General features: G+C 42.6%; 1 protein-coding gene and 1 long non-coding RNA gene across 4 annotated transcripts in view; one reads left to right on the forward strand and one right to left on the reverse strand.

Moving 5' to 3' along the window:
- The window catches only part of LOC114235457 (uncharacterized), a 154,128-nt gene that overhangs the window by 96,466 nt on the left and 30,231 nt on the right, over window positions 1-27,431 (forward strand). The window lies entirely within an intron of this gene.
- PRR15 (proline rich 15) lies at window positions 14,969-18,061 on the reverse strand. 2 transcript variants are annotated; one of them, XM_007193497.2, is made up of 2 exons: window positions 17,812-18,061; window positions 14,969-16,053 (listed from the first exon to the last, which is right to left on the reverse strand). In XM_007193497.2, exon 2 carries the CDS (start codon window positions 15,910-15,912, stop codon window positions 15,523-15,525), a length of 390 nt encoding a protein of 129 aa, XP_007193559.1. In that variant the 5' UTR covers window positions 15,913-16,053; window positions 17,812-18,061; the 3' UTR covers window positions 14,969-15,522. The 2 variants fall into 2 exon arrangements, with proteins under 2 accessions (XP_007193559.1, XP_057406313.1); XM_057550330.1 differs by lacking the exon at window positions 17,812-18,061 and adding an exon at window positions 16,444-16,519.

A 27,431-nucleotide genomic window follows, 5' to 3' on the forward strand; every position in this document is an offset into this window, starting at 1 on the left:
TGCCTGCAGATTGGAAACCAGAAACGTGGGATGGGACAAAAAATGTAAAGAGCATAAAAATAAACTTGCTTAGTGTGGCCGAATGCCTGAGGGGCCGGGAGAGGCTGAGGGAGAGTAGAAGAGATGCCATCTGGAGAAAGATGAGGACCAAGAAAAAGGCCAAATGTCTGAGCAGATGCCAACCCATCCTTACCTCATTTTTCTCTTTTTTTATTTCATTTTTTTCTTTCTCTCTTCCTTCTCCTCCTCTCTCTTCTCTTCTCATTCTCCACCCCTACACCCACAACCCTGTGTTTTCCCTCCTCTCCTGTGCTTTTGTATCTCCTTCATTCCTCTCTCTCCTCACAGTCAACTGAATAACATGTATTCAGTGAACATGGCAGAGACAAGATCAAAGGCGTGAAGGACGATTAGCTTCTGGTGGCTGCCATAACAAACTACAATAAACTTGGTGGCTTAAAACAACCCAAATTTATTCCGGAGGCCCAAAGTTTGAAATCAAGGTGTTGGCAGGGCTGCAGTCCCTCTGAAGGCTGTAGGAGAGGATGCTTCCTTTCCTCTCCAGACATTCCTTGGGTTGTGGCTGCCTGACTCCATCTCTGCCCCCCTCTTCACGTGGCCTCTTCGCAGTGCATCTCTCCTCTGTGTGCCTCTCATAAGGACACTATTGGATTTAGGGCCATCCTGGGTAATCAGGATGACCTCATTTTAAGATCCTTAATTTATGAATCTGCAAAGACCCTTTTTCCAAATAAGATCATATTCATAGATTCTGAGGGTTAGGACATATCTTTTTTTGGGGGGAGGGGCACCACTTAACCCATGACAAATGAGATTCCAACCTCCACACAACATTTGATTCTTCTGTGCTCACTCATTCAGTAAGCCATGTAGTTATTGACGATGAATTATTACTTAGCCTCACACTAGAATAGAGCAAGTAAAAAGTAAACGCAATTCATGGGTCCTGTACTTAGAGAATAAACAGTGTGGTTGGAAATTCACAATAAATCCTCCCCCCAACCCCCCACATATAAAACATAACACAAGAAAGTTAAAGAACACAATAGTTCAATAATGTCATGTAAAATATAATTAAGAGTAATCTAAAAAAAAAAAAAAAGAGTAATCTAGTTAGAGAAACAAGACTAGCATATGTCTCATGATTAAAGAGCAATTAAACTAATAACGTGATAGAAAAACAGACAAAGGATGTGAACAGAGAGTTCATATAAAAGACATAGAAATTAAATGTTCCAAAAGATGCTCAAGCTTACTCATAAGAAAAGAAATGCAAACCAAAACTACCTCGGATATATACTATTTCTTACCTATTATGTAGCTAAAATCCAAAAGTTTGGTAATACTCTCCTGGTGAGGCAATGGAGAGAGTCACTTTCATACACTGCTGGTGAAGTGTAAATTGGTACAACCCTGACAGTGGCAATTTGATGATATCTCTAAAATTTATCTATAAAAATGTTGTGAAGTATATATTCTTTGATCCAGCATGCCTGCTTCTAGGATGTTACTTTACAAAAAAATTTACACAGGTGCAAAATGATCTATGTTCAAATTATTCTATATAGCACTGTCTTAAAGAGCAAAATATTGGAAATGAGCCAGAGATTTTGCAGTAGGCGGCTGAGGAATATGACTGTTAAAGAAGGTAGAGGCTCAGTACCAGGGAAGTCATTATTGGGGGTGGGTCCCATGACTCAAGCCTCCCTTCTTGGCCCTTGTCTATCATTCTTCTCAAGTAGCAATCATCTTCCATTCCAGTGAGGGTTTCTCTGCAGCCTTGCTTTCTTCCTGACCTAGTTTTTACAACTGTGTTCAGCATTTCATGAAAAGTTTTGGGAAACATTCTCATTGAGGTCCACACCTAAGGGGCATATTGAAGCCCATGCCCACTTTTACCCGGAGGCTGGTCCAGTCATGCTGATATAAACATGCAGGGCCTGGATCTATCACAGCCAATAAAACTATTCATTTGGAATAAAATAGCCTGATAAACCCTGGGTCTGTACCCTTCAGAGGAAATACAGGTACATGTACACGTACACACACACATGCACACACATGCACATACACACTCGCCCAATCTAAAGTCCAGCGCATTAGGAATTAATTTGCCAGGAAAAGGATCATAAATTGCCCCATATCAATATGTTTATGTTTCCAAACTCTGAGTCCATCTTTCCTGGCGTAGAATCAGAGGACAATGGAAAAAGCAAATATTTGAATTCAGAAGATGCAGCTCTTTAGGACTCACTAACCATAGAACCTTGAACAATCACTTAATTTCTTTGAGATTCCATTTCTCATCAACAAAATGGGGGTCAAAGTAATATCTGCAACATTAATTAGCTTTTGATGCCTAACAAACCACCCAAAACATAGTGGCTTAAAACAATTAATTTCATGCACAATTCTGCAGGTCACCATTTGACCTGGCTTAACTGGGTGGCTCTGGTTTCATCTAGGCTCTCTCCTGCTTCTGCAGTGAGCAGCCAAGCCAGCTGGTCTCAGGTAGCCTCAGGGAGACAGCTTATCTCTGCTCCTTGAGGTCTCTTCTCCAGTTGACTAGCCTGGACTTGTCTTAAGTTGGAGACAGCTTCTGAGAGAGAGTCAAAGCTCATAAGGCCCCTTGGGGCCTAGATTTGGTGCTATGGACCAAATTGTGTCCCCCCCCCCCAAATTCATATGTTGAAGCCCCAATCCCCAGTGTGACTGTATCTGGGGGCAAGACCTATAAGGAAGTAATAAAGGTTAAATGAAGTCATAAAGGTGGGGTCTTAATCTAACAGGACGTGTCCTTATAAGAAGAGGAAGAGACGCCAGAGATCTCTCTCTCTCTTTGCACAAGCACAGAGGAAAGGCCATGTGGGGTTAAGGTGAGAAGTTCTGCAAGCCAGGAAGAGAGGTCTCACCAGACACCAACCCTGATGGTACCTTGATCTTGAACTTCTAGCCTCCAGAACTGTGAGCAAATAAATTTCTGTTGGTTAAGCCACCCAGTCTGTGGTGTTATAACAGCCTGAGCAGACTAATACAATTGGAGTTGGCAAAATATCACTTCTACCACATTCCATTGGCCAAAGCAAGACACTAGAAATGAGCCCCAAGACAAAGCGTTAGGAAATAGACTCCACATCTTGATGGGAGGAGCCGCAAAGTCCCCTATCAAAGGGGCATGGATATAGCAATAATAATCTAAAGCATCTGCCACACATAGTTTTTGTATGGATCACATGAAATTACGGATATGAAGGCACTTCCTTAATCATAAAGCCCTATAGCAATGTTAACTATGGTATGCAGCCTGTCTCGCTTTGTAGCAGTTGTGCCTATTTCTTAACTACCAGGTGATGTGGTTGTATAGATGTGTCTGGGTAGTGCACTGTTCCCAGGGAGTTAGTAAAAGTCGCTGCCTAATGAATGAAGTCCTATAATTCTTTTATAAAAATTTTTGTGTATTTATTTATGTTTGTCCTTTTTGAAGTCCTATAATTTTTATAATTAACCAGAGAAGTAGCATGGTTTAGGAAAGCAAGACTGCATTTTCATAGCTAGAAAAGCCTGAAAATAAGTATTTGAATGAGTATCCCACTCAGTGAGTTCAGGAACAGGAAGTTTGATGGCTGGATGAATAGTAGAAAAGAAGGATGCAAATCAGGTCGGATTTAGTGAATTTAGTCATCCATACTCACCGCCTCCCTGAGAGACCAAGGGAAAAACGAGGCTGCTGAGTCAAAGAGGCAGCCCGCCAGGAAGGAATATCTGTGGCTACAGCATTGGACTCTTTTCTCATCGAAAGACCTGCCCATGAGTCCTAAAGACTGTGTCCAGGTTCACAAGCCTTTGCCCTGATCATCTCCCTGATCATCTCCTGTCCTTGAGCAGAGCTACAAGCAGAAATCCTACTGACAGTTGTGATAAAGAGAGGCTATTCTGTCAGAACGGATAGCCTGGCAAGCTGGTGCTTCTGCTCCAACTGCGAACAGGTTAAATTATACAGCATAGCATATTTCATCATTCTTTCATTGGTGAGAATAGACATGGAGCTCTGACTGCAATGGAGACATAGTGGTTCCTGGGAAGTGGATCTGTGTACCTAGAGAAGTCAAAAGGGTTGAGAGGATAAAGGAAGAGGTCTTGCTGAAGAGAAAAACCCCAGTTTTGGCATGACTCTAGGACCTTCAGGGAGATCCCCCCTCCCAGCGAAGGCAGCTTCAGCCTCTGGAAATCTGCAAACTTGAGGAGTTAAGAGGCAGAACGTCACACTCTGCTGGCAGTCTCTCCTATGTATTGGCTTAAGTAGGCAGGTGTGTTGGTCCAGAAGCAAGGGGGGTGATTTGCCCCCAGGGTTGGGAGCATGTTTAACACCTTCAGGTCATTCACAATACCTGAGATGTAATTAACTCATCAAAACATCTTGAATGGTTCCTGAATGATCCAACGCCTGTCTCCAAACTATTATTGCTTGTATTACACTGTATTGCAGTAAGATTATAAGTAGGTACAGATTAAGATCTTACTTTCTTCTGCATCTGCAGTTTAGTTCACTGCCTGGTACCTAATAGGCACACTGAATAAATACAAGAATGAATGAACTCAATAAATGTTTTTTCAATAAATCGATAAATCAATACAAAATAAATGAGGGACACAGTCAGGGTTTAAATTTATGAAGTATATGAAGGACTAAAAATATTGGTATCTACTTTATTTTTTGTCCCAAGGCCCTTGTACTATGTACTCAATAAATACTTGTTGATTTGCACTAAAGTTACCTAGCCCCCAAATTAAATATTACATTACAAAAATAAGACAGCTAACTCTCCCAACAATTAAAAGGTGCAATGGGCAAAATTCTACCCTTCATTCCTGAAAAGCCATAGCTCTGTGCCCCTGTAGACTGGAAAGAACTACCTTCTTCCCTCCAAAAAATTCCTAGTGCCTGTAGCCTTGGCTATACCAGGGTCAGGGGCATCTATAGCCCCCTCGTTCTCATTACAATCAGCAGGGGGCTGACAGGGAACTTTCTTTCAAAACTCATGCCCGTTGGGACCCTCACTAGGCTACATCTTCTACTCCCCCTGTGCTCCCTCTGCTTCAATCTCTCCATCTAATTCCTGAGAATTGGCTTCAGTGTAAAAGAAACTTAGAATATGTCCAAGGGTGAAGATGTGAGCGGCTGCCTTCAATCAAAACATACCCTTCTGCAAACTCAGACTGAGAGAGATTTCTTGCAAAGAGTGGTCTGTTAAGGCTCATAGGTGTTGACATATTCCACGGAACTGACAGTGAGCTACCTAAGGCTGCCTTGGATTTCCACCATCTGTAAAAGTTGTCCCATGTAGAGTCCCCACCTGCAGTAATACAGCAGTGGACAGCTAGAGGAGAGCATGTGGATCATGGGGAAGAAGCTGCTTCCTCGTCCTTCACCATCTCTAGGATCAGAAACGCAGGGAGAATGGTCACTCCCAGGGCTTTAGAGATTTTATTGTTGACAATGTGGTGTCTCCACAACCCTAAGCCATCCCCCAGGCATTCCTGAAACTTACCATTGCATTTCCCTACTAAGCTAATTGCCTCTTCTTCCCAATTTTACTTCCCTTTTTGGGGGATCTGGCAACACCTTAAAATGCATTCATCATATAATCCCAGATTCAGGGTATGTTCTTAAACATATAGATGACAGCACGGAATCCGATTCTCTTTTTTTTGTCATCTTGGACCTGAGGTTCTTTCTTTTTCTCCACCTCCTAGATGTCCAACTGCCCTTGAGTTTTTGAAACAAGAACATGACCACAGTTTTCCAAAATGCCTCTTGGCATTCCCCAAGGAGTGGAGCCTTCACATTCCAGACAGGGTTTAAAGGAAACCGCTGAAATAATTTCTTCAGGCCAATCTCAACCCATCACTCAGGAACAAGAATAAAAACAGCTGATATTACTGAGGGCTTCCTCTGGGCTATGCAGTTTATCTCTAAGAGATATGCTTTTATGTGTGCTTAGTTCAAGCAAAACACCATGAAGTGGTATTTGCATTTATTCACAAGGAAACCTGAGCTGGAGAAGGTAGATGACTCCACTCCAGTTCCATTCCATGTGGCTGCTCAAACAGCAGAAATGTCCTCAAAAGCACTGCAAGTCTGCAAAGAAAGGGTCTATCTAAAGAGGTTCATCAAGCTCTTGGGACCTTGGAAAACCTGACCTCCAAGGCAGAGGGGAGAACATATTGCGAGACCTGGAGCCTGCTTTGGCTGGAATAGAGGGTGTTTGAAGGGATGGCAGGGAGAGAGACATGGAGGAGTGGGCAGAGGTTGGACCCAGCAGGGTGCTTAAAGCACGTTTATTGGTTTAGGATTTTATCTGGAGGATACTGTCTCATCATACATCAGAGAGTGTTAACCAGGGGAAGGAGATACTGGATTAGCTTTCTATGTTAAAAAGTTTTGAAATCTAACTTTTTACAAAGTTCAGTTCAGTGGTGGGTTGGGGAACAGATTATAGTGGGGGCAGGAGTGGATACAAAGGACCAGAGAGCAGGCCGCTGGGCTGGGCCAGGGGAGAGAAACTGGTGCCTTAGATTCTGTTTGTGGCAGGGGAAATGGAGAGAGGTGGACAGATTTGAAAGAGTTTATTAAAAATACAGAACAGACTGATCAATTCAATGAAGAGAGCCAGTGATTTAGGAAGAATGAGGAACCAAGAATGACTTCCAGTTTTCTGGTTTGAGAGATTAAGAGCACTGAAGGAAGAACAGCAAGACAGGGGGAGGAAACTCAGGAGCAGGTTGAGTCATAGATGTTAATAGGAACGTTGCAAGTAGGAGACTGGTCAACAGGGTTAAGGACTGCAGAGAGGCTTCTTAGGGTCGGTCTCAAAAGGGACATAGTAACCATCATGGCGCAGTCATTCTAGGTCAGTGGTATAACCCCGTGTTCCCCACCATCCTTCACCTGGCTGTAGTATTCTGACTTAAGAATATGGGTCAATGATAGTAAGTGGGTGCAAATGGGGAAAAATTAAAAATAAAGCTTTGTCTCAGGGTTTTTAAACACACACATAAACTCACACCTATAAGACATCCATTAAAAAATTACTGGAAGAAAATACACTCAGAAGTGCTTACTCTGGGTAGTGGGCTTATGATAAAATTTTATTAAGTATTTTCTAAAGGATTCGTGATAAATTTGCATTAGTAACAGGAAAAGGAAAAAACAATCAGCAAAAAGAAAATCCTAACTTTGAAGATTGTAACAATAAGACTGTAGGTGAATAGTGAGAACACGTGCTCTTTCCAGACAAGAAAGGGACCTTACATCTGTGACTCTTCTGCTTCTAATATGTAAACAATTCTAAAGGTGACCACTATTTCAGATTATGATAAGCTGTCAGAGTGAGTTGGTCTGAGCTGTCTTGGATTTATAAAATTAGAGGAAAGGCTCTGAATTTCTAAACTGCTCCAGGGTCTTCTTTAAAGTTATGTAGAGACTGGGGCAAGACACACTTTACCTTCTCACTTCCTTCCGTAAATGTTACATGAGTAGAATTGAATATTGGTGATAATAATAAGGCTAATGTTTATTAAGAGTTTACTAAGGAGGTCAGTTCTGTATACATCCCATGCAGCCTTCATAGCAAATGAGTGAACTGGGTACAATTATTCTTGAAGATACAGAAATTAAAGTAAAATAAATCAGACAAAGACAAATACTGTATGATCTCACTTATATGTGGAATCTAAAACAAACTGAATAGAAACAGAGAACAGACTGGTGGTTGCCAGAGGGGGTGGGGGAAATGGGTGAAGGTGGTTGAAAGGTACAAACTTCCAGTTGTAAGATGAGTAAGTTCTGGGGATGTAATGTACAGCATGGTGACTGCAGTTAACAATATCACATTGTATATTTGGAAGTTGCTAAGAGAGTAGATCTTACAAGTTCTCATCACAGGAAAAAAAATTGTAACTGTGCGATGGTGGATGTTAACTAAAGTTACTGTGGTAACCATTTCACAATATATAAATCTATCCAACCATTATGTTGTCCACCTTAAACTAATACAATGTTATATGTCAATTGTATCTCAATATCGGGGCCAAAAAAAACAACACAAACACAAACAAAACAAAACTAACAAATAACAACAACAAAAATTAAAGCATGGCAGGTTGTGTAACTCAAATAGGTTCACAGACAGTAAATGGAAAAGCCAGGATTTAAATCTAACTCATCTGACTTTAGAACCCTCTGTCTTAACTACTATATTACTTCACTTCTCCTGCAAGAAATTTAAGTCCTCATTCACTCAACAAATATTTAATGAGTACTACGTGCTAGGCGCTGCGCTGGCCACAGCAGAGCCAGCATAAATTAGAGTCCCTCCCCTTTAAGAGTTTACCATCTGGTGGTAGAGACAGTAACAATACTGTCCGTGGGATGGGCTGCGGCAGGAGTCTGTGTGTCCGCTGCAGGGACACAGACGAGGGCATCTAACTCTATCTTGGAGGCTCTTAGTGAAGCAACCAATGTCACAGTTAAAACTTAGTGGAAGAGTAGGCGTTGTATGGCTATTTATAATATATATATTTATAATATATAAAAATAATATATATGCAAAGGAGGAAATTCCAAGTTAGCTGGAAGAGCTGGTATTGGGAGATCTGATCACAGCCCAGAAAAATATCATGTCAATGGTGAGGGACATGATGTTGACCACAATCCTACTGTAAAATTTATTGCATGCAATTGGAGATCTGGTCTGTTTTGAATATAAAGGTAGACACTGCTTCTCTTAATAGACACTATAATAACAGAATTTTTGAACTTGAAGTGTCTGAACTTCTTGTTTTACAGGTAAGAAAATGAAAGCCCAGAGCAGTTAAGTGATTTGCCTGAGACCACACAACTACCAGTTAGAAAAATGGGTCTAGAGCCTGGGCTTCCTTTCAGGCAGGCCAGTCTGTCCTTTACCAAAGCCCATCACCTTCAGGGCATAGTTCCATCTATTCATGGACTCTCAGCTGCTGTATAAGGCTGTGTAGGTTGTTTACTGGACAAGGGTTCCTGCTACGGGAGTGTGTGGGGGGTGCTGAAGCCCACCCAGAGGAAGTAGCCCCCTTTTCTCACTCTCACAGGCACTCTATAGGCAAGCAATTGCCCTCTTGAAATGAATGTAGCCCAGCCTACAGAAACACCAGTTTCCTCCCATACTGTACTAACACAGCAATATTTCCTGTATTTTTACCCATGCTGTTCAGAGAATTCAGTGATTAGTGCTTTAGTGCCCATTGGCACACAAAAACCAGTTCTGGTAGGTGGATTTCCAACAAGTTTCACTGGTGTGATTTCTCTGCCTACAAGTGTGTCTTAGCCATGCCCTTTCCAACAAGGTGCAGGGTTTTAGAGCGAAGAGGGGGTCTCCTTTGAGTGCTTAATCTCAGCTCCGGGGTCATAGTTGCACCTTATATTATTCCTGTGTTCTTTTGGGTTCCTGTTACTTCTTACCAGGCAATCCCTTCTCACTGCAATCTGTATCACGGGTAATAGTTCTGTATAGTAAAATGTTCCCTGTTCAAATTACTATGTGGTTTCTCTCTCCTGATCAGACTCTGACTGATTCACAACCCTCTTAAATTTTTCTATCAACCAGACACAGCCTGCTTTCCTAGAGGAGAAAAGATTATGGCCTTACCAAGAACTACATGCAAGTACAGCATGGAGGGCCCATGCCCTTGTAGATTAGCCAGGAGTTCATGAAGGGGCATGAAGAATGAACAGTGCCCTTGGAATTTCCCTGAGCTCCTCGACTAAAAGGGCAGTGAGACATGTGATCACATGCATATAATATGGTCAGTGGGAGCGGTAACACGCGCTTGAATGTACTATTCATAGGTGTTTCCCAACAGAGTGAACGAGGACCATGACAGTTGCGTGGGAAGAGACTCTTGAATCTTAACGGTTGATTGAGGCTTTGCCAGGCAGGTAGTGGAGAAAGAATATTCCAAGCAGAGGCAACAGGACAGACAGAAGCCTGCAGGCATGGCAAGGTACTCTCGGGAATTGTCAGTAATATGGAATGGCTGGATAGGGGTGGCAGCCCTAGTGAAGGAGTTTGACCTTATCCTTCACAGTTTTAAAGACAGTGTAGAGAAGAGTTAAAAAATGATTGTTTCCAGGCCCCTGGCCTAGAAGGGATGAATTCTTGACCAAGGACAACACCAATGAGAATGGAAAAAGATGAGTTTAAACAAGAGTACAGAATCAGGTAGATTGGCAGGATTTGGGGCCCTTGAGGGCTAGTTATGAGGAACTGAGATTACAGTTGTGAAAACACACTTTTTGAATAATATGTATATAATTATATAGCCTCGCTGCAATTTGATTCTAAGCATGAATAATGAGGTTCCATGCTCCTATACAGCAGAATTACACTGATTATTGGGCCAGATGACAGTGTGGTGACAGCACCATATGATAATGTGGTAGCTTTATTGCAATTTATGCTTCTCTACCTCCCTCCCAACTTCCCACCTGACCATCAGTACTGGACAGTTGGTGCCTTTGTCTTTTATAGTAAACAATGATCACTCTGTGAATTAGCTTTTACAGCCCGTTGTTCAAAATAGCAAATTCCTAAGAGAGAGTTTTAAAGTGGGAATATAGACTCCATCCCATCATTTTACAGAAGAGCAAACCAACACCCAGATCATCTAAGACTCATCTAGGAGCAAGGGAGAGAGAGAATTATGACCAGGTGTCTTGGAAAACTTTGCAGGAGCTCTTTGCTGCCATCTTTGTAGGATATGCTTGTTGACTGGCACGAGAAAAAGATTAATAATCCAGGGTACTTGTAACTCAAGGAATATCCCTTCAGAAAAAGCACAGGGAGGTCCTAGATGGGTCCCGTATTCCCCACTTAATGGCAGGTGAGTCAGCAGCTCCTTTCAGGGGTAGGAACCTTCATCTTCTTCAACATGAACCTTTCTAGTTTAAGGGCCGGAAATTTTTGTCTCGTGGGTAAACAGTCTTGTTATACATGTTAGAGATAAAGATACTCCATCTTTTTATTGCACGAGGTTATGTCAACAATTCTGACATGACAGTTTCACATCCATCACTTTGTCATCCGCAGCACAATTTGGTTTGGAAGAATGGCTGAATTCCTTGTTTTGAATACCTGGAAGGATCACTGATATCCTCTGTCAGTCTTATTTGTCGTGATCCTTGGCTACTACCACTTCTATACAGTGGTCAACTGTCCTCTGCCAGGGCAAGACCTGTGCGGTTTCCTCACAATTTATCTCCTTAATGATAATCTTCTCTCACCACGAATGCTATTCATCCCATGTTCCAGATGTACAGGGCCATCTTTTGACAAAGTGGTTGTTAATACACTGCCTGCAGGAGGCTGGGGAAGGGCCCTGTGCCTCCCTCCGGATGGCCCCTCTTCCACGTCTCTGAGCCTGATGGGGACGCATGGGCAATCGCTCAGAGGCGAGGTGAGAATGGGGCTGAGGGTACAGGAAACAGGTGAGAAGAAAAAAGCTGTGATGGGACAGCCAGCTTGTCAGTGACAGTGTACCCTGGGCTGCACACTTGTTTCTAGCCTAAGGTACTGGTTATGTTGACACCCAAGGGTATAAAATATCTCTGGTCCCACCCTCTACTTGCCATGGAGATAAACTCATGCTTATCCCAAGAAAGAATCTCTTACATTTCTGGGTAATTATCATAAGATGCTCTGCAAATAAAATAAGAGTTTTTAAAGATCAGTTACCCCTACATCTCTATCACACTAGCTTTTTTTAGTGTTTGTTTCTAGTCTGGCTGATACTTCTCAACTAAGGAAAAATAATATTCTCTATCTCTTTTTCTCATAAAAGATGCCTTGTGATCACTGGATATTAGTGCCCTATTTTCCCCCTTATTCCTTTCCAGTTCACCTTTTATTTGAAAGGTGCCCACTTTCTGCCCACTTTTATTATTTATTTATTTCAAGCCACCCAAATTTTCTTCTGTGTATCCCATGAGAAGAACTAGTTCTGACAAAGCTTCAGCCCATGCTACTGTTCATTAGGTTTATAGTTCCCTTCTAAGGACTCGGCAAGATCAGCGTTCTGAGTTTGCATTACATTTCAAAGCAGAAAAAAAATATTTCCCAGTGTTATATGAAGCAGAATGTCCTAACTGTATACAAAATAGAGTCTCTGCTCTTGAAATGCAAATCAGAATGGGATGAACAACAGAAGCACGAACACAAAGGGACGTGCAGGTGACCTATAATATGAGTTACTGCTCAGCCACCGACTGCAAGGACAGTCACTGAGGTAAAAACCACCCTGTGTGTATAATTATCATGGTTATGAAAATACTGAGGAAACACGCTGCTAGATTTTTGTCCCTTTTTCACATAATTTGGAAGCATGGCATAAGAATTTCTTTAATCGTTTCCAAATTTGTGAGTGAAATTTCATTTGTGAGGGATTTTAAGAAAACAAAAGTCTCCAACCTAATTAACTCCAAATTTAATTAACATTTTCCTTTTATTTACTATAAAATATCTTGAGGTTTAAACATTTTCAAAATCTGTATATATGTTATGGGAATGTAATTAATCATCTGCAGAGCACATAAATCCCAGCAAGACACTTTGTCAAATTATCTCATCTTACTCATGATCCTTTTATCCCACCAATTTTTCTTGGTTTCTGATTTCACTGAGTTGGGATTAAGTCAGTGCATTCCTCCCACTGCATAATTAGGACTGCTTTAAAACTATGTAATTACAAACCTCAACTGCCAATCGTGCATTGCATTCATTGTCATAACTGCCATTAGCATGGTTTTAAATTCTTTCAGAACAGTGGGGAAAGATGTCATGTTAATAAGTTCCACTGCTATATGTCTGCTATTGATTATCTGCAGCAATTATAGACTTGGACGGGATCCAAAACTAGACACAGAACCCAGGAAAATGCCAATGTTTTGTGAATCTAAAGGAATTTTTAAGAAAAAAAAAATTCTTTAAAACAATAAAACTGGATGAAAGAGTATAAGATTTTAAAAGTATGCAATGGCTGGCTTACTTTTATAAATGGGTACAGATCTAATCTGTTGGTCTTCCTGGGAGGGGAGAAGTATTTTGGGTAGTTATCCACTGTAATTTTGATTACCTTCTACAGAAATTAAAATACTATGAAGGTGTTCCAAAGCCTGATTTGACAGCATCTGCTCTATTCACTCCCACTGCTGGTCAGCCCACAATCCCCTCCCTTACCACGAACCTCTCCTCTGAGTCCAAGATCCCAACTCCCCCTTCTTCATCAGAGTCTAGAGGTGGTAGGTAGGCCCACTTAAAATTGATGTGAAGTCTTCCTCATCCAGAAAGCTCACCCTGATGAGACTTCAGTCACGTATTTCCCAGTTCTGAATACAAAACAAAAAAAAACTTTTCATGATTTAAAAAAAAAAAAACCCTCACAAACTCTCTTTTAAGAAACTAAGGTGTTCATAATCCCCACGTAAACAATTTCCTTTGGAGTAAGCCTTTAGTATGTGGAAGCGCATGTATCAAATGGTAAATTCTATGATTTTGCTGGTATCCAAGCTTGATTCACTAATTTAAATCCATTTTAGCCATTTTCATCAAGTCTCTTTGTTAAATCTCTTTGGACAATCAACATGCTTTGTTATAAATTACTAATTTAAGAGAAACCAAAAACTATATATAACAAATTCAGGAGCTGCAATCAAGTTCTTGCCTGTCATTATCCACATTATATATATATAATGTATATAATAATTATATATATAATGTAGATATTATATATATAAATTATATATATATTATATATATAATTTATATATAATATATATATGAGTGCAATGCACAACTGGCAGTTGAGGTTTGTAATTACATAGTTTTAAAGCAGTCCTAATTATGCAGTGGGAGGAATGGACTGATTTAATCCCAACTCAGTGAAATCAAAATTTTATATATTTATATATATTATATATATTATATTACATATGTTATTTTCTTTAACATCTTTATTGGAGTATAATTGCTTTACAATGGTGTGTTAGTTTCTGCTTTATAACTATATGTTATTAATATATTAAATATATTAATATATTTATATATAATATATATTATATATATTATATATATATATAATGTGTGTGTGTATATATATATATACACACACACACACTTTGATCATTATAATTTCCCCACTATGCATTTCTAAATGGTTGTAAATGAACTGAATTGTGGTGGGAAGAGGTCCCAGGGATCTTAACAACTACAATAACTCTCTTGTAATTTGCTGAAAGCAAGTGATTTCAGTATGGATTTACTCTTTTACTTGAAGTTCATAACAAAAGCAAACAGGTAGATTTTTGTTAAAAATCTACAGGTTGGTAGATCTTTAAGGCTTTGCACCTAGATAAATGCATACTTCAGACTAAAGAAATTAGCTTTTGAAGCAAAGAGGGTGGGGAAAAAGCCAGCTTTGCACAAACTGAGAGTTCAGTCCACCTGTTTGAATAAGTATTTTTAGACAATTGTGAGTCAGGTTATTAATGAATACAGAAAGAATTATTATTAGCATTGTGACTTACTCTATGAAGATGCACTGAAGTAAAAAAGAAAACTTAGGAATAGTTAATTGGTACCTCTCCCTCTCTTCCTCGAATTTGGTTTGTAAATAGGGATATCCAGCTAGCTGGTTCCAATCTGGGTGTTGGTAGTTTCTAGACATGTTCTCCTCCCTGCAGCTTTTCAAGAGGAACTGTCAGGTTATGTGGCAAATGTTTAACTCTGTCACCCTGGATTTTGCATGCCTGCTTTTAAGTATGATGAGCTTCAGTCTTGCAATGGAAAAAAATTACAAAAGTCACCTTAAGTCTTACAGTGCAACAGTTTTAATAGTCTACGCTAAAACAGGCAGTACAGTTTTGCAGTTCAACATTAAAAGCAATCTTGCCTTACTTAAAATGCTTCTACTTAAGAATGCTTCCTGCTGTCTCCCATCCCTTCACTTAAGGTATGTCTACAGAAGTACTCCTAAAGTGCATTTCTCAGGCATTGAAGATAGCACTGTGATTTGCTTTCCAATAGCAAGTTCGGAATCAGAGCATGCCATCCTCAGTGGAGGGCTGCGCAATTCCAGTTGAGCTAAGGTCTCTTACAAAAGTACCCTTCTCACTCCCACGGGCGACGCAAAGGTGGCCACTGAAGTTTTTTGAAAAAAAAAAAAATTGTGCCAACTTCCTCTGCGTTATCTTCTCTTACCACGAATAAATATTTAATGCACACTTGAGTCGTGATATATGGAACACTCAATTGTCACGTCAATTTCCAGGAAAATAAAATCTGGAGGCCTTGTGCGAATATTCAGAATTTGGTGGGATGAGACTCCAAGTACAGGGGCGGGGCAGAATTCTCGGGTTTAGCCCTGGGGGTTGGGGAGGCGTGGTGCGAAGAGAGTCCTAGAGCTCTCGGGCTACTGCTTGTCGTCGTGCGGGTCACCAGAGAAGCTCGCCTCCTCCGAGGACCTGACTCCCTCGGGGAGCAGAGTGGCGCGCACTTTCCTCTTCTCCTTAAAGCGGCCAGAGCGCGAGATCTTCAAATTTCGGCGGCTGTTGCCCGATTTCTCCCCGCCCAACTTGTCTGGCTTGTGGGGCTCGCCGGCGCCCCCGAGGAGATTGGGATGCTGATTCTCCCGGGAACTGCTTGTCCAGTCGGGGCCAGGCGGGGCGGGCGCCGCGGGTTCCCCGGGGTCAGGCTGGGCTGGAGGCTTCCCACCCCCCGCGGCGTCCTTGCTTTTCTTCCTGCTGTTCTTTAGCGAACTCCACCAGGAGCCCGAGCTGCTGGTGCCGCCGCCGTCGGCCATGGCCAGCGGGCCAAGTGGCGGGGGGCGCGGCGAGCGGGGAAGGGCCTCAGCGGCAGCGGTCCCTCTCTCGTCCACCCCGGCCCTGCCCCGGCTTCTCGCAAGCGGGCTGCGGGCTGGGAGCCGCCGAAGCAGAGGCTTGTGCTGGGGAGGAAAACACAACTTCGTTACTGGGTTTGTCGAAGTCACGTGCCCCTCAATCCCACTTCCGCCCCTTGGCTCCGGCTGGCACCGGAGCGGCTGGGGTCCGAGGGTCCGCAGCCGCGCGGGCCTCAGAGGGCACCGCCGCGCCCCCCCTCCCCCGAGGGCGCAGGCGGACGAAGGGCCTCCGGGGCGCCACCCTCTGGTCTCGAGACTGAGTCTTGGCACTCCCTGGCCTCAGCCTTAGCCTGGCTTCCAGGATAGCGCAGTGGTCCGCGCGCGAGGGCCACCCAGGGGTGGGTACCGGGGCTTCTGGATTAACCAGGCCCCAGAGGGAAAATGGCCTGTCCTGTCACTCTGCCCGTTTGTAGACGAAGCCCAAAGGTGACCCACCGGGTCCAGAACGGCACCTGCGAGGAGGGCGCCCGGAAGCAAGCGCGCCCCCGCTATAGGTGAGCAATGAACATTAGATCCCTGTCAAACAGTTCCGAAATCTCCTTCAAAGGTTTTTGCTCCCTAGACTTTTGTCCCGGGATCCTTTTTGATGTGATTCTTCAGGGGCGGGGCGGGGTGGGGCGTGGGGCGCGGATTTACAGGCCAGTAAGAGCGAGGGACAAGCTCATGGTGTTTGTTTCTTTTAAATTCTGCTTTCGACAAAACTTCTGTCTGATGACTTTCAGAGAAGCATGTCTAGACCTAACTCCCCTTGAAAACCGCCATCCTAACTCTTCCTTTTATTCCCCAGAGACCAATCTTGCGTCTCTTTGAAGCCACCCGCTGCCGGCGGTTGAGATGAGCCCAAGCCCTCTTCCCTTAGTTCTGTATTAAAATATGCACCGCGTCTGTTTGTACTAGGCAACTCAACTCTTGGGATTTTTAGTTACAAATTAAAGGCTTCTGTTCTTTTCCTTGCGCAATTCCCTCCTCCAAAGGAGAGAGCGCACAACCAGGAACTCCAATTTGCCTCTTCCCAGCTTTTAAAATAGCACTGCGGAGCGAAAAGGCAGTCTGTTAGCACTGAAGGTGCGAATATCGGAAGCGAGGCTCCTTTGCTCATTTTCTGTGCTGGGTCTATGCGGCACTAACTCCACGAAGGAGCAGGATTCGCTGGCGCCGCGGCTCATTTCCAGGTTTCCGCTGGGCTCCTTCCCATCCCACGCGCCCGGCGCTGCTGGGATTCGCCGGCGCTGGAGAGCGAAACTTCGGCGGTGTCTGTGGTTTGGAGGTTCTCCTCCCCCCAACAGGGGGAGAGAGCCGGAGGACCTACGCCGGCGGCCGCAGCGGCCTCCCCCGAGCAAGGAGACCTTGGCACCAGCTCCTCCCCAGGACGCCCCGAGGGCACACTTGGGCTGCGACTTGAAAACAATAGAAGAAAAAACGGCCAAAAGTTCTTTCCTTACAGGAGGCACCCACACCCTCAGGCACAGTTTGCAGTTGGGTTTGCAAACATCCATTCCCCCTCCGCTTTATAGATCGGAAAAGCACCCCCAAGTTATTCACTGGTGGTGGTGGTGGTGGTGATAGTGGTGGGTGTTCTGATGCTGCTTTCTGTCTTCTACCCTACGCTTTCTTCTCCACAATCAACGTTGTATGCACGGAAGGGTTTTGCACGAATTGCTCAAGGGAAAGACTGCAAATTACTCAAATTACGCAGAACGCCTGCAGCTAGTAACTTCTCCTCGGGCGCTGGGGGAGCGCCCCAGCGTGACACCCCGGAATGGGCTCTGTCTTGGCGGACGGAGAATCACCCTGATCGCTCACCTGCTCAGGCTTCCCAGGACCCCGCGGCTCCGCGCCTCTCTCCCCGCGCAGAGTCGGGAGGGGGTGCGCTTGGGTTAATCTGGAAGTCGGGGCGCGGCGTCCCTCTGCGCGGTCTTGGAGAGGTCGGGTTTCTTTCTGGAAGGTGTGCTAGCCGAAATCGCCGCAGTCCAGCTAAGCCGATTGCTGTTCCTGGTCTCCCCTGGCTCCTCCAACTTCCTGGCGCAGCGGCGGCAGTAGCCCGGAGCGCGAAGTACGGTTGGCTCCGACCGGAGGCCGCCCCTGCGAGTGGGTGCCAGGCTCACTGCCCCAGGTGAATGGCCAGGCAGGCTCTCCCGCCTAGTAGCCTTTCATTCTCCGGCGCGTCCCCTTTCCCTGATAGCGCCGCCCGGGAGCCGCAGGGAGATGGGATCTCAGGGGCTCACTCTGATGCATTGAAGCTCCCTACCGCGTCGGTCCTCCGCGCGGGAAAAGACATCTGCTCACCTGGTTATTCGCCAAGTGATTCTAGAAACCAGAACCCCGGGGCAGCGGGAAGAAAAAAATAATAACCCAGGAGGCGGCCACTGCTGCCACAGGTAGGAAGTTCGCGTTCCCGCCCTCCAGGGACGAGATTGGACCAGGTCGCCTACGTGGCGCCAGCCTTCGGATGTCTGATTGGAGAAAGGCTGCGTGCGCCGCTCGCGAGTCGGACTCCTGAAGAAGAAACGGTAGAGGAGAGCGGAGGCCGGGAGACCGAGGCTGCAGGTGGGCTCCGGTGGATAAACGTCGTCGCAGCTCTCTCTCCCTCTGCCCCTACCCCAATTTCTTTTTTTTCCTTTCCTCTCCGCGTCCCCAACCGCGGCCACTCAGCTCCCAGAATCTCAAGTTTTGTAACTTACAGGAGCCGTTCCATACCCAGGCACAATGTTGCAGAGTTGCAGGCGCCCTGAGTTGAAAGGCTGCAATATTAACAAGTTCGTCATGTGCCAGCCAGGCGCTCTTCCAAGCGCTTTCTGTGGATTAACTTATTTACTCCTCCTCACAGCAACCCTAGGAGTAAGAACTATTATTATCCTCACTTGACAGGCGAGGAGAATTTAGCTGTGAAAGGCTAAACGGTTGCCCAAGGTTGCACGGCTGGTGAGTGGCAGAGCCGGATTTGTACCCTGGAGACCTGACTCCGGCTCCCGCGGTCTTAACCGGCACCTTATACCGCAGCCTGCCAGTCCATGTCGGTCTCTTAGCACGACTCAGTGAGGATGTGAATTTCCTTCCCCCAGGTCTAGAAGTCCGTGGACAGCCACCGCCCGGGGAGTACAAATCCAGCCCTGAGCTGGAAGTCAAGTGAACCCGCGGATGGCGTCAAGTTTCAGGATGCTTTTGTTCCCAGGAACATATGGGTGCTTTTTATTACCTGGACGGAAAGGTTTTGACATAGGGCATTTTCACTAATAAGGCAGAGGTGCAACCGGCTGCATCTTCTAGGATGCTTTTCTTTTTCAAAGAACTATCTTGATGTTCCCTGAGCTCGTGTGTAACTCCTCTGAAGGACTGCGTATGGAGCAACTGAAATCCGAGCATCTTTGTCCTGAGGATTTTCTAAAGCAGTGAAGTAGTAAAAGACATGATGCCTACCTATTGCATAACTTACAATATGGAATTCATAGGAAGAAATTTTTATAGAGTATTTCAATGTATGAAATATGGTAAAAATTGAATATTTTATATCCTTAACTTAGTTTAGCATTCTTGGATTTTTAAATGATATGCACAGCAGCGTGTATTTGAAAGTGATACATTTTCATATATTTCTTGGGATTAGTTTTAGAGAGGAAACTTGCAATCATAGCACCAGAACTGAACAAAGACAGGCCACCAACCATGAGAGGAGGACGGGACATGTCGTCATAGTGCCATCTCATTACAGAGGAGACACTGGACCAAGGAGGAAAGTCCTGTCTGAAGAACCCTCAACCGCTAGAAAGTGGTGGAGCTGGGTTCCAAACATTGTTTGTTGATCAAATGGGTGAAAGAAGGAAGACATTTAGGAAAAGAAAATGAGTCCTGCAAATGGCTTCTCATCTAGCATGATTTAACAAAGGGCCAGCATTTTCTTAATAGATGAACATCAACTAACTGCTGAAATTAAAAAATTCATTCTCTTACATCTCTCCCATTTATATTTAATAACTTTAAATATTTCTACATTTCATTGACTTGATAACACCTTATAAGTAACCCTTGCATGCAGTAAAAACATTTAAATGGAGACATGAAAACTAAGGAGAAATGAGGCAGAAGGGACTAGGGAGGTGGAGAATGGGTGTCCCTCCAGACAGAGGGAATAGCTCGTGCAAAAGCTATGAGCTGTGAAGGAGCTTAGGATTTTTAAGGAGCAAAGAGGTGGTCAGTGTAATCTGAGTACAAAGTGAGCTGAAGCACTGCAGGAGACAAAGCTAGAAAGGTGGGTGCGACCAGACCCTTCAGGACCTTATCACTCATGATAGGAGTTTTGAACATAATCCATTATAGAGGAAGTGACATGGTAAGATTTGCATTTAAAATATCACTGAAACTGTAAAGAGTGGATGGTAGAGTGGACGAGGTGGGGCTACAGGAAAACCAGTTAGGAACTGTTGGAGTAGTTCAGGTGGGATATTTTGATGGCTGGTGGGAGAGTGCTGGCAGTGGGGGAGGTGAGAAGAATTAGATGTATGCAAAAGAGATTTAGGAGGTAAAATCAACAGGACATGCTTTCATTCAGTTCATACAAAAGAGGAGCCTGAGTTTAACTAGAGGCTTAAAACAGAGATGCTTTTACAGTCTTCCTTGTAACTAGGAGCATGCATGTGATCTAGTTCTGACTTATGGGGCTATAAGGAAGACTTCTGGAAATGTTTCTTCCTAAATAAAGGACAGAGCCTTCTGAGAGAAGAACATCTTTTGCAACACCCTTGATTCTTATGTTTAAGCACAGTGTGAGGATGTGCAGCAGCCATTGTGCAACAGTGAGGCAACAGACATGGAAGGAAAACCCAGCACACTAAGGATGATGGCATGGGAGTGTGACAGGTGTCTGGGCCCTTCATCATACTGGTGAGCCCCTGAAAGAACCCTGGAATGACCTATCTCTTGACTACTAGTTCGGTGAGATAAGGCAGATTCCTATGATTTAACCACAGCTTTAAACACAGTTTTCTATTACTTGCAGCCCAAAACATTCCTTCTTGGTACAGTCTAGTAGAGCTATAGAAAAAACATGATATTGTTCAAAAGGCAAAAAGGTAGTTTCACATTCTTTCCTTGACCAATCTGAAAAGTTCTTCCTGGAAGAAGGACTTAGTGAAATGTTTAAGTGATGGGGAAGTTTTTAGAGGTGGGGAATGCATCTGCAAAAGAAGGCACTTCATTGAAAAGGCTTGGAGTTGGAACTTCCCTGGAGGTCCAATGGTTAAGATTCCACACTCTCAATGTAGGGGGCATGCGTTCGATCCCTGGCCAGGGAACTAAGATGCCACATGGCAAGGCCAAAAAAAAAAAAAAAGAGGCTTGGAGTTAAGGGAATGAGTGGCTAAAGGTATGTGTACATGTATACATACGGTGGCGAGGAGCATGGGATTATCTGAGACATCATGGTAGTTTGACTTTTAAAGATAGAATTTTAAATCAGAACAATTGACTTATTTTCCTCCATTTTTTGAATCTAGAACTGTTTAAATCTATAAAAATTTTCATAACCAATCCCATGAAAAAAACCCCACCCCAAACCAAAAAACAACAAAGAGAGTTAGTGTTAAACAAATATAGTTGTGTTCTGTAACTATTGATCTAGGAATCCTGCTGTTTGCTTCTATAAGGAGAACATGGGCTGCCCTAAACCTCTGTGTTGGTAAGCTATGAATACAGTATAGATGCATTTAAAAGTTGATTTATCTACCCAGTGAATAGTAGGTGACTTTCAATGTTACAGAATTTAAATATGCTTAGATTGGGAAATGCTTATATTTCTTTATAATATTTTTTCTTGTCATTTTTTATTTTTCAAAAATGTGTTGATGGTTTGAGAAAGGACACAGTTTCTTTTTTTAAAAAATTAAATTGTTTCTTGGGTGGCCCTTTAAGTGCAATAAATGATTACACTAAAAGACAATAGAAAATGAATTTCTGGAGAGCAGGATTTGCATACTAGAAATTAAAAGAGGAACTTTAGAAGTTAAACCTGGCATTTGCAATCCTAGCAAATCTGGCATTGCATCAGAGGCTGAGAAATTGATTCTCTTCCTTTAAAGTATTTATGGTGGGAACTGGGCAAAGGAAGACACATGATGAGAAAATTTAAGAAATACAGCTAATCGGAAAACATAGGCGGAACACTCTAACATAAATCACAGCAAGATCCTTTTGACCCACCTCCTAAAGAAATGGAAATAAAAACAAAAGTAAACAAATGGGACCCAATGAAACTTAAAAGCTTTTGCACAACAAAGGAAAACATAAACAAGACAAAAAGACAACCATCAGAATGGGAGAAAATATTTGCAAAGGAAGCAACTGACAAGGGATTAATCTCCAAAATTTACAAGCAGTTCATGCAGCTCAATATCAAAAAAACAAACAACCCAATCCAAAAATGGGCAGAAGACCAAAATAGACATTTCTCCAAAGAAGATATACAGATTGTCAACAAACACATGAAAGGATGCTCAACATCACTAATCATTAGAGAAATGCAAATCAAAACTACAAAGAGGTATTACCTCACACCAGTCAGAATGGCCATCATCAAAAAGTCTACAAACAATAAATGCTGGAGAGGGTGTAGAGAAAAGGGAACCCCCTTGCACTGCTGGTGGGAATGTAAATTGATACATCCACTATGGAGAACAGTATGGAGGTTCCTTAAAAAAGTAAAAATAGAACTACCATACAACCCAGCAATCCCACTACTGGGCATATACCCTGAGTAAACCTTAATTCAAAAAGAGTCATGTACCACAATGTTCATTGCAGCACTATTTACAATAGCCAGGACATGGAAGCAACCTAAGTGTCCATCGACATATGAATGGATAAAGAAGATGTGGCACATGTATACAATGGAATATTACTCAGCTATAAAAAGAAACGAAATTGAGTTATTTGTAGTGAGGTGGATGGACCTAGAGTCTGTCACACACAGTGAAGTAAGTCAGAAAGAGAAAAACAAATACCATATGCTAACACATATATATGGAATCTAAAAAAAAAAAAAAAAAAAGATTCTGAAGAACCTAGGAGCAGGACAGGAATAAAGACACAGACGCAGAGAATGGACTTGAGGACACAGGGAGGGGGAAGGGTAAGCTGGGATGGAGAGAGAGAGGCATGGACATATATACACTACCAAATGTAAAACCGATAGCTAGTGGGAAGCAGCCGCATAGCACAGGGAGATCAGCTTGGTGCTTTGTGACCACCTAGAGGGGTGGGATAGGAAGGGTGGGAGGGAGATGCAAGAGGGAGGAGATATGGGGATATATGTATATGTATAGCTGATTCACTTTGTTATAAAGCAGAAACTAACACACCACTGTAAAGCAATTATACTCTAATAAAGATGTTAAAAAAAATACAGCTAATCAAAATGAAGAAAATAAAGATCATTTATATTCTTTTCACCCAAGGATAACTATGGCCCACATTTTCACATTTACTCCATTCATCCTACCCTTTCCCTACCCCCCCCCCTTCCCTCCCTTCCATCATCCCTTTCTTTTATGGACTCTTCCATTCTTTGAAAATTAGATTTGTCTCTCCTATGGCCTTTTCCTTTATAGTCACCCATGTACTGGTAGTTTAATATTTCTTTTCTCCTTTCTGTGTATTCACATCAGTGTTGTTGGGTTTAGTCTGTCAACTTTTCTTAAAATTTATTTATTTATTTATTTATTTTTGGCTGCGTTGGATCTTCGTTGTTGCGCGCGGGCTTTCTCTAGTTGCAGTGAGCAGGGGGTTACTCTTCATTGTGGTGCTCAGGCTTCTCATTGTGGTGGCTTCTCCTGTTGCGGAGCACGGGCTCTAGGCGTGTGGGCTTCAGTAGCTGTGAAGCACGGGCTTAGTTGCTCTGGGGCATGTGGGATCTTCCTGGACCAGGGCTAGAACCTGTGTCCGCTGCACTGGCAGGCAGATTCTTAACCAGTGCACCACCAGGGAAGTCCCTAGTCTGTAAACTTTTAAAGAGAGGGTGTTGCACCTGTGCCTGAAGTTGGAAGCCACTGTTCACAGCATCTCATCCTGTGCCCTGTCAGGTTAACATGAATGCATACCTAGAAGTATAAAAATTATAGTCACAAAATATGACTAATCATGTCAGTTTCACATTTGACCTAAGCAAGGCTGGTTTGTACAGTTCCGCCTCCCTCCGAAATTCAGTCAACACCAGCTGACTCTTCCTAACTTCCCACGCCTCCTCCTTTTGTGGGTCTGGTTCCTTTAGTATTCTTGGATATCATTGTATGTTCCTTATTTTCCTTAAAAAATTATTTGTAGGAAAATTTAAGACCTAAGACAAAAGTCACTTTTTCTAGAAAGGATTTTCAAGAGTTTAGGGACACTACCAGGCAGGACCACTTTACACTAAGTTCATGGCTTGAGGATTTGGGGATAACCAAAACCAAGAGATCCACGGGACCATTAGCCTGTAGTCACACTCCAGGGACAAGTCCATTCCCTCCCTACCCGCCCCCCCATCTTTTCTGCTCCAAATTAACTTAATTGTCCATGAAGACCTGTTAGGGGAATGGGTAGAGTTTACTTCTGGGCTGCCCGGACCCTGAGGGTATGGCCCTTTGGGGTCTGACACTTATCAAGGGAAAAATCTTTTATTAATTGCTCTTTTTTGGATGAGCCCTACACTCACTTATAATTCTGTCCCTTATGCTCCAGGGGGCTATGAAAACTGAAGTTGTTTTGGTGCCCAATTTTTTCCAACAGGAGAATTCAGCCAAATAACCTAGCTGCCACCGACAGGAGTGGGTGTGTTTTAATTTTATTGTAAATTGTTTGCTTGGTGTTTGTCCCCGCGACTAGACTATAATTTTCTTATTTATTTATTGTCTGACTCCCTCACTAGAAAATGAGTTCCATTTTATTTAATGATCATTTACAGAACACTTTCTGTGTACTGGGTACATTTCTAATTGCTTTATAAATATTAAGTCATTTAATCTTCCTGAAAGCCCTGTGAAATAGGCACTATTATTATTATAGATGAGGTAACTGAGACACTAAGAACTTAAGTTACTTGCCCAAGGTGACACAGCCAGTAAGTATTAGAGCCAGCATTTGACCCCAGGAAACCTGGCTTCAGAGTCCAGGGACTAAGGACTTGTAATATCTCTCTCTCAGTGTTGCTCTACCATTAAAAAAGTGAGAAAACTATCCACTTTTGGATAAGCACATAGTAAAGTGAAAGCCCAGAGTAAGAATTTAAAATTTGCCATTATTATAAAAGTTTTCTAATATAAAACTCTGTGCTGTGTCTCTCCGTGAGCACTAGGACAGGTCACTAATGAGCCTTTAGGACCTGGCATCTGCCTGACAATAACAGTTCTTAATATTGTTGAATGCATGACCATCCAATGCAGAAATGTGAATGCTTTCTTGGTTATAATATGACCAACTTGTAAAAAGAAATGTACTAAAAGTGGCAATGAAATAAAATTTCAATCTGTCATTACAGGTAATAATAGCCCGATTTTCTTTAATTCTGAGGAGTGAGTACAGTAGGTGGACCAAATTATCTGATACATTTTTGCTTTTTTCTTAAAATTGGCAGAGCACTATCATGTTGCAATACCCTTTGAAGGAGATGTGGTTAGGTGCTAAGATGCGGATGGGGAAGAATAATGTAATACCAGAGGACGGCTGCTGAGATTTTATTAAATATTGTACTTGGGGAATAAATGAATGATCTAGAGGACATGACATTTCAGAACAAGGCTCCACAGCACATCCTGACTCTCTCAGGAAACAAAGATAATTCCACTTTATTGTTTATTAGAAAATCACTGATGTAAATAAAAGTCATGTGTTACCACGCAAGGTAATGTTCTCTGGCTGGTCACCTGGTTCCAGGTCAGGGCCAGGGTAAACTAGATCCTGTAAAGGGTGACTTGCTGTCTGCAGTTGTTCATTTCCATTTTCAAAGGGTTGATTCGGTTATGCTCCATTTGCCAGGTTATATTTTCTCTTTATGGTTTGTCGATGTGTCAGCTCATTACGTCACATGTGTACAGGGAGGAGGTGGATATCTGATGGAAGGGTAACATGATGCAGGAAGGGAATCTTTTGGTTTCCTCACTTGCATCAAGGCCAGTGTCAAAACATAGTTAGAAATCCGTAAGAAATAGCTGCTTTCCTAAGTCACAGGCTGTCAGGGGAGGCGCACCAAAGTTTTGGGACTCAGCTTTCTGTTAGGTGCCAACACAGGTAAATCTCACATTGTACACTCCAGTGAACATTCAGTTTCATCTACTTTATGTCATTTCACTTACATACTGGGGGAAACTACTTCAGCTGCAGCTATAAAACTTTTATAATAATGGCAAATTTTAAGTTCTTACTCTGGGCTTTCACTTTACTATGTGCTTATCCAAAAGTGGGTAGTGTTCTCACTGTTTTAATGGTAGAGCAACCCTGAGAGAGAGATATTACAAGTTCTACAGTTTTATCCTAGAAATTTGAAGCAAGTTGCTCCAAGTCACAGGACCAGAAGAGGTGCAGTTATTTTGATTCGGTTTGAGTTACTCTTTCCCTAATACAATGTTCTTTTAATATTGCTATTTGAATCTCATATTGCCTTTTAGTTAATCATTAGATCAATAAATATTTGTTGGTATCAAGGCTATTACATAAAAAGAGGTAGTCATACTTAAAAGATTCGAATTAGGTCATCGTCTTCTAAGTTTCCCACTTAGAATAATGCTAAATCATATGTGGTTGCTTAAATATTAAAGCCCTATGGAATCACAGAGCACTCAAAGCTCAAATTAACACTGGGAATTGTAATTATATACATTTCTTGTGAAAAGACTTGATGGTTGGTTTGAATTACGAGCTGTGTGGCTTTGAGAAAATTACTTAATATCTTTAGGCTCTGGTTTCCTTAAATGTAAAGTGGGGATAATACTATCTACTTCTCTGGATCGTTGCCAAGATTAAAGCAGACAATACATTTATTAAAGTCCCCAGCACAGTGCCTGACACGTAATAGGCACTCAGTAAATGTTAGTTTCTCTTTGACTGATTTCTTTCATTGGCTGTGTAGGAAAATCATGTAAACAGACTCTACAGATCAATCACTTCCAAGTGCTTTTGGAAAATAAAAAGGGTAGAGAGTCTTAAAGTTCACTGTCATTATTGTTGGTTAGGGCCCATTGGTTTCCCCCCAAGAACATAAGGTTAAAATTTACTGGAGAGTATTTAATATACAACAATTTGCTCTGAATCTAACTTTTTTTCAGGAACATACTTAATGATTAAATCAAATCAAGCAGAAGTTTTCTGTATGTGATTCAAGAATGCTCTTCATCCTTTCGGCACCGAAATTGCATTACCTGTCATTGAAGGAGGAAGTGTGCTCAGTTAAGCTTGAAAGCAAT

The sequence above is a fragment of the Balaenoptera acutorostrata genome, chromosome 7 (assembly GCF_949987535.1).
Source record: "Balaenoptera acutorostrata chromosome 7, mBalAcu1.1, whole genome shotgun sequence".
Classification (NCBI taxonomy): domain Eukaryota; kingdom Metazoa; phylum Chordata; class Mammalia; order Artiodactyla; family Balaenopteridae; genus Balaenoptera; species Balaenoptera acutorostrata.

Bases quoted from the DNA above. Each gene is read 5' to 3' on its own strand.
- PRR15 (XM_007193497.2), bottom strand. From the start codon at position 15,912: ATGGCCGACGGCGGCGGCACCAGCAGCTCGGGCTCCTGGTGGAGTTCG.